The following is a 17,173-nucleotide window of genomic DNA, read 5'->3' on the forward strand; positions in this document are numbered from 1 at the left end:
CCACATTAATTGCACTGTACTCAGATGATATCCAAGTGCAGTGTGATGTTTCACATGCACCCATAGACTTGTATAGATGTATGGGTATGTATGGATATAATGTAGATCTGACCTGCCCATAGTATAACACTAGGCAGCGTGCTATGTGATGTTTTATCGTAGAGCACTCGGCTGTGTTATACGGTAGTGTGACTTTGGCCTTATTTTGCATGCGGCCCTCGCGCATATGATTCCCATCACGGTCCCACCTAAATATATATGGTATTTTCACACACATACACACCTAAAGCATAAAGGTTCTTTAGCTGTGTGTACTTTGGCATTAAGCATTTCCTTTGTACAGCAGTTTGTTTGAAAGTTGTGTAGAGCTGGGGTTAGCATTTGTATTTATTTTAGTTGATCTAAAACTCAAGCAAATTTAAATGTAATGTTTACAGGCCTACAATGGTCACTGCGATGCCCTGAAAACGCTAGCGGAAACGCTGGTGAATCTGGATGTTCGTGATCACAAAGGTCGCACTGCGCTTTACCTCGCCACCGAAAGGGGTTTTACAGAGTGTGTGGAGGTTCTGATGAGCCATGGGGCCTCTCCTCTCATTAAGGACCGTAAGAAGAAATGGACACCATTGCATGTAGCTGGTAGGTAATCATGTATGTTTTCTAACCACCAACTGCACGGTCAGTGGGTTCTGTTTAATGTGGAAGCTTTTGTGGGTAATTTCTTTTAAGCCCCCTATTCAAAAAGATAATTTAACTGCCAGAAACAATATCTGGGATAATGATCATATATGGGAATCATCACCAGTTTTAATCTTTCAAAACCTTTTCTGAAGCTGCCTATACAAGAACTACGCACCCAAACTACACAGGCTGGTTTCACATTTGCGTTTAAAATCGCAGCATTTTAAACGCAAACGCATTTGGTGAAAAAAAGCATTTAGACGCATGCGTTTTTGCATGTTTTAATACAAACGCGGCGTTTTGACGAGTTTACATGCGCTTTTTCCTGCATTTGCGTTTTTGAAACGCATGATAAGTGTGTGACAGCTGCCAATCATCAAAATCAACAAGAAAACCCACTATAAACAGAAATGGTTAGGGTTAGGATCCCTAGTAACCCTAGGGATCCTAACCCTAAGGGATCCTAACCCTAAGGGATCCTTACTCAAACCCTAACCCTAAGGGATCCTAACCCTAAGGGATCCTAACCCTAAGGGATCCTAACCCTAAGGGATCCTAACCCTAAGGGATCCTAACCCAAACCCTAGGGTTAGGATCCCTTATGGTTAGGGTTAGGATCCCTTAGGGTTAGGATCCCTTAGGGTTAGGATCCCTTAGGGTTAGGATCCCTTAGGGTTAGGATCCCTTAGGGTTAGGGTTAGGATCCCGATCCGTTAGGGTTAGGATCCCTTAGGGTTAGGGTTAGGATCCCTTAGGGTTAGGGTTAGGATCCCTTAGGGTTAGGGTTAGGATCCCTTAGGGTTAGGGTTAGGATCCCTTAGGGTTAGGGTTAGGATCCCTTAGGGTTAGGATCCCTTAGGGTTGGGGGTTGGCTTATCAGTGTGTATTCTTGTGTTTTTCTATTAAAACGCATGTGCTTAAAAACGCGTTTACATAGACAGCAATACTTTTTTGCGGCAAAAAAACGCCGCTAGAAATTACTACATGTTGCATTTCTGCAACCAAACGCATGCATAGAAACAACGCATGCGTTGTCAAAACGCATGCAAAAAACGCATGCGTTTTTAATAATAATCTTTATTTTTATATAGCGCTAACATATTCCGCAGCGCTTTACAGTTTGCACACATGTTAAGTATAGGGAAAAAAACGCAGCGGCAAAAAATGCAAATGTGAAACCAGCCTTAATCTGAGTTATACGATTTGCCCGTTCAGATTTTGACTGAATGCGTCAAAATCTGGTTTCAGTATTGTTGTGTAGAAAGCTATGATTCTGAATATAATGGTAACTTTGTTTCCTTCACAGCCGCCTCTGGAAACACTGATGTTCTTCACCTGCTGATCGATAGCAGTGAGAAACCAGATATTACTGATGTAATGGATGCACATGGGCAGTGAGTTATCTTTCGTTATCCAAAGTTGTTGACCATTATTATTTATTACTAGATGGAGGCCCGATGCTATCACATTAGGAGGGCGGTAATGTCACGAATGGGGCAGGCATTGGGCGCTGCTCTTGCCTAATGGCATCCTGTGATAATCTAATGACTTTTACATCAGGGGACTCATGTGCTTGACGCCTACACTTATATGCATTGTTTTTGTCCCAGCGATGCTGTTGCTCTTCCAAGAGTCTCTTTTGCCCTCTGTTGTCTTCGACGTTGTGCCTTTGCTGCTTTCCTTTCATTGTCATTGGGGTACTTTTTAGGAGGAGCCGTGCTGGCATTGATATTTGTGTTTAGTTCGTGGGAAAAGCCCTTTAAAAGTTCATTTTAAAAATTGTGTCTAACCGTGTACAGAGCATACCACAGCTCCTGGGCAGGGGAGGAAGCAAAAGACAATACTGACATTACAGCAGGAGATCGTAGAGGATACATTTTGTGAGGTAAAATGTTTTTTAAAAAGTCACTGAAATATTTTGCCTCACAAATTGAATCAACTGTGATCCCTGGCTGTAATGTCATTGTCTTTTGCTTCCTCCCCTGCCCAGGAGATGTGGTATGCTCCGTACATGGTCAGACACAGTCCATTTTAAAATTAACTTTCGTTCGTGGGAAAACCCCTTTAATGTGACCGGCTTCCTCTGCCTGTAGACACGTTGCGCATCTGCCTCCGGGATCAGCCGAATGATTCACTTCACCTGCATGCAATTCGCACAGGTGCAGTAAATCAGACCGCTGCCATCTTTGTGCAGACAGATAGCGGCGGTCACATTAAAACTGCACATGCGCTCCTCCTGTAAAAAGATGGCGGCAGTCAGTGAATCATTCAGCTGATCCTGGTGGCGTCATGTTCGCAGCGGTGTTCCGCTGGTAGTAACGCGCAAGAGGCTGCGTGACTGGTGCATATAGAGTGTGTGGTGTGGCGGTGTTCTGGTGGTACCGCGCAATACGTTGGTACCAGCAGCAGTTTCTGTATTGAGATACCATCACTTGGGTGTCCCAATATGACGATTGGTGAACTTCTCCGCTTGAAATTCTGGGATACGGTGACATCGGGACAGAACAGGAAATGAAAACATTACAAGGCAATTATATAAATAGATTGTTATTATTACTATTTTTTCTATTTTATTTACATTTGAAAGAAGTTTTAAAAAGGTCTTTATCATTTTATTAGCATTTGGCTAGCTTCATATTGGGCTTGATCTCGCGTCACCCAGCAGTCTGTTATCTATGCTTGCATGATGCGAACTGTCTATCTGTTGGTGATGATGAATTCTAAGGGTATGTGCACACGTTGCGGATTCCATTGCAGATTTTGCCTTGTGGGTTCTGCAGTATCCGCAGGTAAAATACGCTGCGTTTTCCAGATTTTGTGCTTATTTCGCCTTCGTTTTTACACCTGATTCCTATTGAGGAGCAGGTGTAAAATGCTGCGGATCCACACAAAAAATTTACATGCTGCTGAAAATAAACCGCAGAATTTTCCGCAGCATGTGCACTGCGGATTTGATTTTCCATAGGTTTACATGGTACTGTACAATGCATGGAAAACTGCGGACCCGCAGGGCCAAATCCACTGTGGATCCACAGCCAAATCTGCAACGTGTGCACTTACCCGAAGTTGCAGCCTTCAGAATTTGGAACGGAATTACTACAATTTGTAAAGTCATTAAAGAGTAAATAAAAAAATAAGTACGGCATATACTTTGCAAAGCACTGAAATTTTTGTCTTTTGGTTTCTTGCCAGAACTCCCCTTATGCTTGCTGTGATGAATGGACATGTTGACTGTGTTCACCTGCTGCTGGAGAAAGGAGCCACTGTAGATGCTGGAGATAAAAGAGGAAGAACCACACTACACAGAGCGGTGAGCAAAGCCGTCCCTCCCCTTTTCTAAAAACTACATTTGACGTCGACTAATTTTTAATGGGATTGCTTTTCAGTTATGAAGGCATGGTTTTCCCCTTTGAGTTTTCAATTTTTTTAATGTATTTTCTGCAGTCAGTAACTGGTTGTGAAGATTGTGTGGGTGCTCTGCTGGACCATGATGCCTTTGTGCTGTGTCGGGATTACAAGGGACGCACACCTATTCACTTTGCTTCAGCTTGTGGCCATGCAACACTGGTGCATGTGTATTTGCAGGCTGCACTCTCTACAGACCCACTGGATGCAGTGGTGGATTACAACGGATACACTCCCATGCACTGGGCTGCTTACAATGGTGGGTCATGTCCTCCTTGAATGTTAACAAGCAAATCCATTATGTTTTGCTGTTCTGCTTTCTTTCCTGCTTTGTTTCAAAGTTGTGGTGTTTTTGTTTTTTTTTGTTTTTTTGGGGGGTTTGTTTTTTTAAGTCGTAAATACCTTTTTAGTCTTGAGCACAAACGAGACTTCATAGTTTTGGCAATTTGTTTTCCAGGGCATGAAGATTGTTTGGAATTGTTACTTGAACACAACCCATTTGCTTACCTCGAAGGAAACCCTTTCACCCCTTTGCACTGTGCAGTGTAAGTACATTTCATGATGTGTGCACCCGGTTTGTATGAAAAAATGCTTTCAGATTAGTTGTAAATGTTTCAATATTTGCAGAATTAACAGCCAAGACGGTACGGCTGAGATGCTTATAACAGCATTGGGTGCCAAGATTGTGAATAGCAGAGATGCCAAAGGAAGGTTAGTATAAATTTATATTATGTTCGTTTGGAAGTAAATCTATGCCATAATATGGTGCCAGATTATTTTGATTCTTGCCTGCCACTGTCATAGCAAATAATTGCTAATTAAAAAAATAATTGTGTGTTTTTAAATCCTAGTTGTAGTTTATTATTCCTCCAACCCTGTGGGTTTTTTTTTTTTAACTTGTTTTACTGAAAATGTAGTATCACCCAGAGCAGCAACATAATGGCATTTTATAAACCAGTTCTGAATATTCCAACATGTAACAAACATGTTGAGGATCAATCGGCCTTCATGTGTTGCATTATTTCAAGAGTTATACAGTTACAACGCAACTCAGACTGAAATATAGATAAATCAGACAAACAAGACTTGACTCGGTGTCTAATTTCAGAATTTAATGTACACTACTAAAAAAAAATAAAAAAATAAAGGGAGCCACAGAATACCACATCCTAGAATGAATGAATTGAATGAAATATCTGCGTTGAAAATCTATTCATTACATAGTGAAATGCGTTGAGAACAATAAAACATGAAAATGATCAATGAAAATGAATATCCCACGGAGGTCTGGATTTGGAATCACACTCCAAATCAAAGTGGAAAATCAAATGAGAGGCTGATCCAACTTCAGTGGAAATACCTAAAGATAAGGAAATGATGCTCAGTTGTGTGTGTGACCTCTACATGCCTGTATGGCCTCCCTAAAATGCCTGGGCATGCGGCGGATGCTCTCTTGAGGGATCTCCTCCCAAACTTGGTTAAATAATCAGTCAACTCCTGGACAGTCTGTGGTGCAACGTGACGTTAGTGGATGGAACGAGACATGATGTCCCAGATGGGCTCGATTGGGTTCAAGTCTGAGTAATGGACGAGCCAGTCCATAGCATCAATGCCTTCATCTTGCAGGAACTGCTGACACACTTCAGCCACCTGAGGCCTAGCATTGTCCTGTATCAGAAGGAACCCAGGACCCAGTGCACCTGCTTATAGTCTGAGGATCTCATCCCAGTACCTAATGGCAGTCAGTGTACCTCTGACTAGCACATGGAAGGTTGTGTGGACCTCCAAAGAAATGCCTCCATTACTGACCCACTGCCAAACTAGTCATGCTGGAGGATGTTGCAGGCAGCATAATGTTCTCCACAGCATCTTCAGACGGTCACATGTGCTCAGTGTGAACCTGCTCTCATCTGTGAAGGGCACAGGGCGCCAATGTCAAATCTGCCAATCTTGGTGTTTGGCAAATGCCAATCACCATGCATTGTGTTGGACTGTAAGTAGCCTGAATGTTGCAGAATTGGTGACTTGTCAGCTGTTCTGAAGAGCTGACATGTGCCGGGAAAGATGTGGGCTCATTCCCGGACCCTACATCAAAGGGGGAGACATGGCATACATAGCACTAGTATGGCGCATGTCGTGAAGGGGTTAACCAGGTCTCGCCCGTTAGTCTTAAAGGCTTGAGGAATTCCTCCAGTTTGCGGAGATCTAGCGCATATTCCCTACACTTTTTCAAGCTTGTCCTATTCTTACATAGAAAGTGTTCACATGAAAGCACAGAGTATACCATTTTTATCCACATGAAACAAATTGGAGGTTGTCTATCCATCCATCACATAGCTATTGTTTTACTAGCTAAGAATGACTCTTGAGAAATGAGATGGTGCTTCATTTTCTCATCCAAAATACCAAATAAACATAACGGTCCAATGGAAATATAATTTAGAATTGCAACTAAAAATCCTAGTATTTCCCAAAAGGATGTAAGCAATTGGGCACTCCATATCATGCCAAAAATCTGCATTTTGGGAACCACTCTTAGGGCACGTCATCCCTAGATCTACTGATCTTCCTCAATCTAAACCAGGGGTGTCAAACTGCATTCCTCGAGGGCCGCAAACCATGCGTGTTTTCAAGATTTCCTTAGCATTGCACAAGGTGCTGCAATCATTGTGTGTAGGTGATTAAATTATCACCTGTGCAGTACAAGGGAATCCTGAAAACATGACCTGTTTGCAGCCCTCGAGGAATGCAGTTTGATACCCCTGATCTAAACCATGTGAGATGACTCTGATGTAAGATATATAGCTGTATTAACTTTTTTATAGCCGGGGACACACAAGTGGAATTCAAGTAAAGCCACACTTAACTCCTCATTCAGGGACTGAATCTAGCTATCTGCATGTTTGAGTGACTAATATAGCCTACAAATCAATCCACCTGGTTCCTGAGATTTCACAATCCCATTTAGGGGAAAAGAATAAAAACCACATCTCTACAAGAAAACTGAATTAGGTGTACCTTATTGTTAGATATTTATTAAAAAAAAAATGGAGTTATGTATTTGTAATTGTGCAAGATGGCAAAATACGATCTGTGTAGATTAACCCCTTAACGACCGCCGATACGCCTTTTAACGGCCGCAGTTAAGGGTACTTAAACCACAGCGCTGTTAATTAACGGCGCTGTGGAAAGAGTGAATAGCACCCCCCAGAGTCTGATTTTCTCTGGGGTCTCGGTTGCCGGGGGTAGCCGAGACCCCAGAGAACATGATTTGGGTTTTTTTTTTTTACCGACCCCCGGGTTGCGATCGCCTATAATTAACCGTTTACCGGCGATCGCCAAAAAAAACAAAAACGCGATTTCCCATTTAATTTTTCTGTCCTCTGATGTGATCGCACATCAGAGGACAGAGAAATGGGGTCCCCAATAGCCCCCCCGATACTCACCTGTCTCCCCCGGTGCTCCTCGTGGCTCCCGATGGGCGCCGCCATCTTGTTCCGGCCAAAAAATGGCAGGCGCATGCGCAGTGCGTCCGCCGGCACCCGGAAAATCTTTGGGGTCTCGGCTGCCGGGGGTAGCCGAGACCCCAAAGAACATGATCGGGGTCGGTTTTTACCGACCCCTGTTTTGCGATCGCCGGTAATAAACTGTTTACCGGCGATCGCAAAAAAAAAAAAGGCAATCTTTCATTCTCTGTCCTCTGATGTGATCGCACATCAGAGGACAGAGAAATAGGGGGATTCGGGGACCCTGCTATACTTACCAGTGTCCCTGGGTCCTCCTTCTCCTGGCCGCCAGCTTCTTCCTCCGGAAAGAAAATGGCGGGTGCATGCGCAGTGCGCCCGCCATATTCTGCCGGCCAGCAGGTGGAGTAGTTGGGGCTAAATTTAGGGTTGGGACTAAATTTAGGGTTAGGGTTGGGGCTAAATTTAGAGTTAGGCTCCTTTCACACTTGCGTCGGTACGGGGCCGTCGCAATACGTCGGCCCGACGTACCGACACACGTTGTGAAAATTGTGCACAACGTGGGCAGCGGATGCAGTTTTTCAACCCATCCGCTGCCCAGTCTATGTCCTGGGAGGAGGGGGCGGAGTTACAGCCACGCATGCGCGGTCGGAAATGGCGGACACGACGTACAAAAAACATTACATTGAACTTTTTTTGTGCCGACTGTCCGCCAAAACACAACTGATCCAGTGCACGACGGACGCGACGTGTGGCCATCCGTCGTGATTCGTCGGCAATACAAGTCTATGGGCAAAACATGCATCCTGCGGGCACATTTGCAGGATCCGTTTTTTGTCCAAAACGACGGATTGCGACGGAAGCCACACGACGCAAGTGTGAAAGTAGCCTTAGGGTTGGGGCTAAAGTTAAAGCTAGGGTTAGGATTGGGGCTAAAGTTAGGGTTAGGGCTAAATTTAGGGCTAGGGTTGCGGCTAAAGTTTGTGTTAGAGTTGCGATTAGGGTTAGGATTTGGATTAGGGTTGGTGTTAGGGTTGGCATTAGGGTTACGCTTGGGATTAGGGTTAGGTTTGGGATTAAGGTTGGGATCAGGGGTGTATTGAGATTAGGGTTAGATTTGAGGTTAGGGTTGAGATTAGGATTAGGGGTGTGTTGGATATAGGGTTTTGATTAGGGTTATGGTTAGGGTTGACATTAGGGTTGTTTTGGGGTAAGGGTTGTGATTATCGTTAGGCTTGTGATTAGGATTATGGATCGAGTTGGGATTAGGGTTAGGGGTGTGTTGTGGTTAGGGTTGGAGTTAGAATTGGGGGGTTTCCACTGTTTAGGTACATCAGCGGGTCTCCAAACACGACAGCCAATTTTGCGCTCAAAAAGTCAAATGGTGCTCCCTCCCTTCTGAGCTCTGCCGTGCGCCCAAACAGTGGTTTACCCACACATATGGGGCATCAGAGTACTCGGGATAAATTGGACAACAACTTTTGGGGTCCAATTTCTTTTGTTACCCTTGTGAAAATAATAACTTGGGTGCTACAAAATCTTTTTTGTGGACAAAAAAATTTTTTTTATTTTCACGGCTCTACGTTATAAACTTCTGTGAAGCACCTGGGGGTTTATAGTGCTCACCACACATCTAGATAAGTTCCTTATGGGGTCTAGTTTCCAAAATGGTGTCACTTGTGGGGGGTTTCCACTGTTTAGGCACATTAGGGGCTCTCTAAACGTGACATGGCATCCAATCTCAATTCCAGCCAATTCTGCATTGAAAAAGTCAAACGGCGCTCCTTCACTTCCAAGCTCAGCAGTGCGCCCAAACAGTGGTTTACCCCCCACATATGTGGTATCGGCGTATTCAGGAGAAATTGCACAACAAAATTTATTATTTAATTTCTGTTTTTACACTTGTGAAAATTAAAAAAAATGGTTCTGAAGTAAAATGTTTGCAAAAAAAGGTAAATGTTCATTTTTCCCTTCCACATTGTTTCAGTTCCTGTGAAGCACGTAAAGGGTTAATAAACTTCTTGAATGTGGTTTTGAGAACCTTGAGGGGTGCAGTTTTTAGAATGGCGTCACACTAGGTTATTTTCGATCATACAGACCCCTCAAAATGACTTCAAATGTCATGTGGTCCCAAAAAAAAAAAAATGGTGTTGTAAAAATGAGAATTTGCTGGTCAACTTTTAACCCTTATAACTCCTAACACAAAAATGTTGTTTCCAAAATTGTGCTGATGTAAAGTAGACATGTGGGAAATGTTATTTATTAACTATTGTGTGACAGATCTCTGATTTTAAGGGCATAAAAATACAAAGTTTGAAAATTGCAAAATTTTAAATTTCTCTATCTCCTCATTGGGGGACACAGGAACCATGGGTGTATGCTGCTGCCACTAGGAGGCTGACACTATGCAAATAAAAAAAGTTAGCTCCTCCTCTGCAGTGTACACCCTACCGACTGGAAGTAGGATATTCAGTTTAGCTTAGTGTCAGTAGGAGGTGGACATGGGTCTTTCATTAGACCCCTATCTACCTGAGTGTGCGTCGTTCCTTTTCAGGTACCACGGAGGGATACAGGGTGGTCAGTCACTCACTCCTGTAGTCCCACAAAGAGACTGAGTACGGCGTGTACTGCCACCCCGTATCCTCATATGTCTGGTCGGCAGGACCCCAGCCCCTAACACTGAAGCGTGTTGAGGTGATTCAGACCCGGGCCTGCCTCCGTCTCCCACCCACTCGCCCACCAGAGCCTGTCGGTTCGAGGAGACACGGATGTCCCACTATGCTGGATTATCGGACGTCCGATCTTGGATGGGGAGGTGTTCTCTCTCTCTCTCCCCCCAGGTACAGAGATAAGAAGATCGGGAAAGAAGAAAATAAAAATAAAAAAAATTCCTTTATTTTAATAGTGGGCCCCTTAATTCAGGTTACCTTTGCAGCAGTTTTAGGGCTTTCCTCAACACTTCCCCCGTGCTCCGGTGGTCATGTGATGTAATCTAGGTCCCGGCCTCTTCCAGGCCTAGCTGCAGAGTGGGGCATCGGGGGTCTTTTCCCCTTTAATTTTGCGGGTATTTGGGGCTGCAGGCATTGTTTTGCAGCGTTTTTCAATCCTCTGCGCCGCTCCCCCATCCTCCGGCGGTCACCAGCTCTAATTTAGGTCCCCGCTTCACTCGGGCCTAGCTGCAGGGCTGGCTCCGCCCCTCTTCTTCCTGCTTTTCGGGCGGGCTTTTTTCCCACCTAGCTCTTAGTCAGCTCCTTCCTGCCGGGACTTAGCTCCGCCCCGGCACTTGGCTCCGCCCCCTGGTCCCGCGATTTAGCTCCGCCCTTTTTTCCTGTCTCAGCAGGCTTTTCAGCATGTGTCCCTGCAGTGTGCGCTTTTTCACTCCTGGACCTGGACACCCTCTTGTGACTGCCATTTTTCCTATTGATCCAGATTGTACTTGTTTCCTGTGGAGCCTTCTCTTCCTGGCACAGCAGCCCTACAGTCTGGAGCTGAATACAGGATGACTGCACCTACTGTGAGTAGCTGCTCTGCAGCCCGACACTCCTCGGCTCTCCTATTCCCTAATGTTCTGGCATCAGTTAATGGGTCTGCTCATCATGAACCCACCGGCCAGGAGTTCCTACCCCGGGTGAGACAGAGGCCCGTATCCCTGGGTGGGCTTTCCTTCTGTCTCGGTCTGTGGCGGACCTCACCAGGATGTCACGTCCCTGGTGTCCGTGCTTGACAGATTGTCCCTCCCAGCCCCCCGCAGTTGCCAGTGGGTCACAGGATTCTCCATCCGGCCTTTTCAACACAGGTCACAAGAGATCCAGACAGGAGCGAAATTCTGTCCTTTTCCCGATCCATCTCGCCCTCCGGTCTGGCACGGTGAGATCCCTCTTCCTGATCCTCCTCTCCCGAGTCAGACGGGCGTCCTCGGTCATGTTTTCAGAGAAAGATTCAGACTTTGTTTCACTACAGGCCTCTAGCATGAGTGATAGGGTGCAAAGCCTTATTGTTGCAGTCAACCAGACCTTAGGCATCATGGATACCTCTACGGAACCCGCAGAAAAGGCGGTTTCGTTTAGACGGTCAAAACCAACTTCCAAGGTCTTTGCTCCACACACTGAATTTGTTGTGGTATTTGCCAGGGGAAAGGTGAACCATACCAGATGCTTTCAGACAGGGAAGCGTCTCGGCATCCTATATCCCTTCTCCCCTGAGCTCATCGCTAACTGGACTGATTCCTCGGCAGCGGACTCGTCAGTCCCCAGACTGTCCACCAACATGGTCCTTCCACTTTCTAATGCAGCATCCCTCATGGATTCCAAGGATACAAGTATAGAATCGCTGGAAAAATCAGCCTTTTGAAGTGGCTGCTTCTGCTTTGTGCCTCGGCCATTGCCTCTACCTGGTTCTCAAGGACCACAGCTAGATGGACCAAACAGCCTTGTAAGGGTACCACGGCTGGACCTCTTCCGGGGGAGCTGGCCGACCTGATCTACCAGTTTTCCTATGCAGGGAAATATTTGGTAGCTGTCTCCCTAGATGCGTGTCTTGTGCAGCTCAGGTATCCAGCAATATGGTGACCATCTGGCGGAATATTTGGCTCAAGACATGGCAGGTGGACTTGTTTTCAAAGAAGTCCCTTACCAGCCTCCCTTTCCAGGGGGCCCGTCTTTGACTACATGCTGGAACAAATTATTAAGGACGCCACGGGAGGCACGAGCGTCACTGGCCTCCCCTGATATGGCAGTTCAGCTCCCTTTTTGTCCTTTCGCTGGTTCGTGGCGTCAGAATATTCCTCTGGCTAGCACAGACTGCGGTCTCGCCTGGCTAGAGAAAAGGCTTCCTTCAAGCCTACCCCTTCCTGGCGTTCCCTCAATTCCCATGGTAGGTCCACCAGGCCCAGACCTGGCAGATCTTCCTTGGCATAACTCGTGCTAAGGGCCCAGTGTTCCTCCCAGTTTGGGCGGGCCTCTGTTTTGTTTTTTGTTTTTTTCTTTTTTGCAGGGACGTTTGGCTTGCCTCGGTCGAGGTCAGGGAGGTGGTATCCTCTGGATACAAGATGGGGTTCGCTTCGCGGCCCCGGAATCGCTTCTTCGAATCCCACCCTCTAAAAGATCCTAATCTGATCCCAGGTTTCTTTGCGTCCATTGCCTTTCTTCTTTGTTCGGAGGTTATCGTTTCCATCTCAGTAGGAACGCTTCACAGGTTTCTATTCAAACCTGCTTGTAGTGCCGAAGAACAACGGCGCAGTTCGACCCATCTGGTTCCTAAGTTAGTGAACAAAAGGTTCCGCCTGCGGCATTTCAGGATGGAGTCCCTCTGTTCAGTATTGGCTTGCATGGAACCACAGGAATTCCTGTGCTCCATAGATATCCAAGAAGCCTATCTCGATGTTCTGATTTTCCCAGCACACCTGTGTCTCCTGCGTTTCGTGGCGCAGAAGAGTCATTTCCAGTTCATCGCCGTGCCACTCGGTCTTGCGACCGCACCCAGTGTCTTCATAAAGATCATGGCTACATTTATGGCCATTTTGAGGATCAGGGGCCTAGTGCTCATTCCGTACCTCGAAGACATCAAGACTCCGCCCCCCTCTCAGGCCCAGGAGAGTGACAATCGTCCGACTCCCTGTCCCGTTTCTGGTGGCTGGTCAGCAGAACAAAGTCTTGTCTTGTTCCGAGTCAGTGCCTCGTCTTCTAAGGCATGCTGTTCGACACCTGTCAGTCGAGGGTTTTTTGTTATGTTTTCTTCTCAAGGAGAAACGGGCAATTCTCCAGGACGGAGTTTTCTGCAAGGCCCTCGGCTGCCTTCCTTCCGTTCAGCAATGAAGGTCCTGGGACGAATGGTGGCAGCATCGGAAGCGTTCCCTTTTGCGCTGTTCCACTTCAGCAGGCCATCCTTTCTCAGTGGGACAGGTCTGTGCTGTCTCTGGATCGTCCGATTCGGCCTTCCGTCCGATTCTAATGGTCTCTCAGCTGGTGGCTGTCATCCCCTCTCATTCCCCAGGTCCGGTCCTTCCTTCTCGCCCATGGCAGGTGGTGACGACGGTCGCCAGCCTTCCCGGCTGGGGTGCGGTTTCCCGCAATCCGTCAGTTAAAGGGGCGTTGGTCGGAGCAAGATTCTCCTCTGCCGATCGACATCCTTGAGATAGCGGCCATTCTTCTGTCCCTGAGTCACTGGGAAAAGGTTCTCAGAGGTCTGCCAGTCAGAATCCAGACGTCCAATGCCACGACTGTGGCATATGTCAAACACCAGGGAGGGAATCAGTCTCTTGGAAATGGCGGAGGTATCCAAGATCCTCTTCTGGGCAGAGGCGACGGTTCCGGCACTATCCGCAGTGCATATTCCCGGCGTTGGCAACTAGGCCGCGGTGTTTTTCTCTGCCACGAGGGCCTTTCGGCAGGAGAGTGGTCCCTGCATCGGGAGGTCTTCCTTCAAATTTGCCTTTGATGGGGATCTCCGGACGCGGATCTCTTGGCGTCGCGACTGCTTAGGAAGGTTCCACCGTTTGTTTCCAGGTCCGCGACCCTCTTGTAGTGGAGACCGATGCTTTGGCCATTCCTGGGTCGCATTTTGTATTTCCCTATCTGTTTCCTCCCCTTCCCTTCTTCCCAGGCTGTTGAAGATCATTGCAGAAGGGGTGCCGGTCTTTCTGACCGCACCAGATTGGCCCAGAAGGTTCTGGTTCGCTGAGATCGCCAATCTCCTCGCGGACTTCCTCTGGAGGCCACAGACAGGCCAGATCTTCTGTCCCAAGGACCGATCTGCCACCAGAGTTCTTGGTTGCTCAATTTAACATCTTGGCTGTTGAATCCTTCCATTTGGCCTTTTCTCAAGGCAGGACTTGATGCTGGCCTTGACCTTAGTCCTCTAAAGGGTCAGGTAGCAACGCTTTCCATTCTCTTTCTGAAGTCCCATTTCAGAAGTCCTTGACTTCCTGTTCTCAGGTCAGATATTTAGATCTGAGAGACCTCGGTGGTTGATACCTCTTAATGGCTAACTGAAAAGATGGTAGCAAATTGCAAACCTTCGAGACTTCTCAGGCCTCTTCATCAGGCATAGACTAATTCAATTCCAAATATTTGTCTATCTACTGGCTATCACGGTACAAGGATATATATCCGTCCCGTTCTCAGGTCAGAACTTTTCTTCAAGGAGTGGTGCATGCAGCTCTCTTGTACCGGACTCTCGTGGATCCCAAGGAGCTTAATCTTGTTCTGGAGGCTGTGGGGTTCCCCCCCTTGAACCTCCCCATGAGGCCTCACTGTCTGTTCTGTCCTGCAAGGTGTCGTTTCTGGTGGCCATCACCTCCATTAGGCGCGTCTCAGAGTTGGTGGCTCTCTCCTGTCGCCCCATTTCTTGGTTCTTCACCAAGATGAGGTAGTTTACGGCCATCGTCGCCTTTTCTTCCCAGGGTGGTGTCCTCCTTGTTACTTCAATAAGATTGTCCTTCCCACCTTTTTGTTCTGCTCCGACCTATTCTCTAAAGCGTTCGCTGAACATCCCAGACCTGGTCAGGGCGGTGAGGATCTATTTGTCTAGGACCACCTTCTTTAGGAAGACGGACCGTCTATTTGTCATTCCAGACGGTGCGCCAAGAGGCCTGCCAGCCTCCAAGGTTATGATTGTTCTCTGGATCAGACTTGCTATTCTGGAGGCTTACCGGGTCAGGAACAGTGACTCCTCCTGGGATTAAGCCTCACTCTGCCCCGGGCAGTGGGTGCCTCCTGGGCGGTACACCATGGGGCATCCGCCCTACAACTTTGCAAGGCAACCTGGTGTTCCATTCACTCATTTGCCAAATGTTATAAGCTCCATACCTACGCTTTGGCAGTTGCCAGCCTAGGCGGAAGGATCTTGCAGGCGGCAGTGGTAAGTTCTCCGACCTGAATGGAGTTTTTTTTCTGCTGTTCCCACCCCAGGGACTGCTTTGGGACGTCCCATGGTTCCTGTGTCCCCCAATGAGGCGATAGAGAAAACAGGATTTTTGGTTGCTTACCGTAAAATCTGTTTCTCGGAGCCTTCATTGGAGGACACAGCACCCTCCCAAGTTGAACAGCTCTGTTTTATTGTGTTTATATTGTCACAGTTTGACTTTCTATCTTTAACATGTTGCTTCTCCTACTGCTTTCTCACTAACTGAATATCCTACTTCCAGTCGGTAGGGTGTACACTGCAGAGGAGGAGCTAACTTTTTTTATTTGCATAGTGTCAGCCTCCTAGTGGCAGCAGCATACACCCATGGTTCCTGTGTCCCCCAATGAAGGCTCCGAGAAACAGATTTTACGGTAAGCAACCAAAAATCCTGTTTTTCTTGCCATATTTCAGTTTTTTTCGTAATTAATCGCAAGTAATATCGAAGAAATGTTGCCGCTAACATGAAGTACAATGTCACGAAAAAAGTCTCAGAATCAGCGGGATCCGTTAAAGCGTTCCAGAGTTATAACCTTATAAAGTGACAGTGGTCAGAATTGTAAAAATTGGCTCAGTCATTAAGTACCAAATTGGCTCTGTCACTAAGGGGTTAATAAACCCTTCTTCTCCCACAATTCAAAATTCTGGAGTATTTCAAAATTGTGTAAACCAGAGTTATGCCACAGTGGGGACTCCAAGAGAATATCCTCGTAATATTATACTTTTTTTTAGCTTCCATCCATACTCTATTGGCCAATTTATGAATGAGAAGAAGCTGCTTGTTGCTTGGACAGTTTTGATTTTCCAATATAGGCCTTAATAGTCTAGAATCCAGAAAGTCACCCATTCCAATCCCGTTAACTGGAAAGAATTCTTCCCCCAACGTCCAATATGCTAAAATAAATGTTCAGCATCATTACTGGCTGCCAGTTATTGCCACCTTTCTAGCGATCTTTGGAAATAAAAACAGTGTTAGGGGGATGTAATGTATTGGGAACAGTGCATTAAAATGAATGGAAGAAAATGTAAAATTACTGAGGTTTCCATTGTGCTCCCTTGTTTGGTTAGGACTCCTCTTCAAGCTGCAGCCTTTGCTGATAACATGAATGGTTTACAACTACTGCTGCAGCACCAAGCAGAGGTTGATGCCTGTGACCAGGCAGGTCGGACACCACTGATGATAGCAGCAGAAAATGGGAGAACTGCAGCAGTTGGTAAAGTGTATTTATTTATTTATTTATTTTTTTTTTTTAATCCATTATAGAAAATGCCATTTCTGTTATGGTTCTGCTTTACTGACATATTCTCCTTTTCTAGAGTTCCTGCTGTTTCACATGAAAGCAGATTTAACTGTGATGGACGTAAACAAGAACACTGCTCTTCACCTAGCCTGCAGCAAGGTGCCTGTGTATTTCTATCATTTGTCTTGCTAGATGCTAATATAATATACTACCAGAAGTAGGAGATTCTTCATTTTTTGGTTATTTCTTTAAGTTACAGAAGTTTTTATTTTTTTTTGTATTTATTGAACATTTCAAATTATGAAAGTAACAAGTAGTGAAAGTGAAGTATAAGAAGCCAAGATAATCTGATAAAACTTTTCAATATTAATATTGAGGAGAGTAGGCTCTAAAATTTTCCCTTGTAGCAATCCCTTTCTGACATTTGTCGTAATATATGTCCCTGTGCCCTGGACATGGGCTGTGCGTGGGCGATCACCACCG

At 46.0% G+C, this 17,173-nt stretch overlaps 1 protein-coding gene across 8 annotated transcripts in view; it reads left to right on the top strand.

Moving 5' to 3' along the window:
• Positions 1-17,173, top strand: part of ANKRD52 (ankyrin repeat domain 52) — a 130,107-nt gene that overhangs the window by 87,814 nt on the left and 25,120 nt on the right. For all 8 annotated transcript variants that reach the window (XM_069758389.1, XM_069758390.1, XM_069758391.1 and 5 more), the window contains 8 exons: positions 438-639; positions 1,988-2,075; positions 3,874-3,991; positions 4,126-4,345; positions 4,544-4,631; positions 4,714-4,797; positions 16,518-16,663; positions 16,767-16,849. In XM_069758389.1, the coding sequence (XP_069614490.1) occupies positions 438-639; positions 1,988-2,075; positions 3,874-3,991; positions 4,126-4,345; positions 4,544-4,631; positions 4,714-4,797; positions 16,518-16,663; positions 16,767-16,849 (1,029 nt within the window). The remainder of the gene's footprint in view (positions 1-437; positions 640-1,987; positions 2,076-3,873; positions 3,992-4,125; positions 4,346-4,543; positions 4,632-4,713; positions 4,798-16,517; positions 16,664-16,766; positions 16,850-17,173) is intronic.

This window comes from Ranitomeya imitator, chromosome 3, assembly GCF_032444005.1.
Source record: "Ranitomeya imitator isolate aRanImi1 chromosome 3, aRanImi1.pri, whole genome shotgun sequence".
Lineage (NCBI taxonomy): Eukaryota > Metazoa > Chordata > Amphibia > Anura > Dendrobatidae > Ranitomeya > Ranitomeya imitator.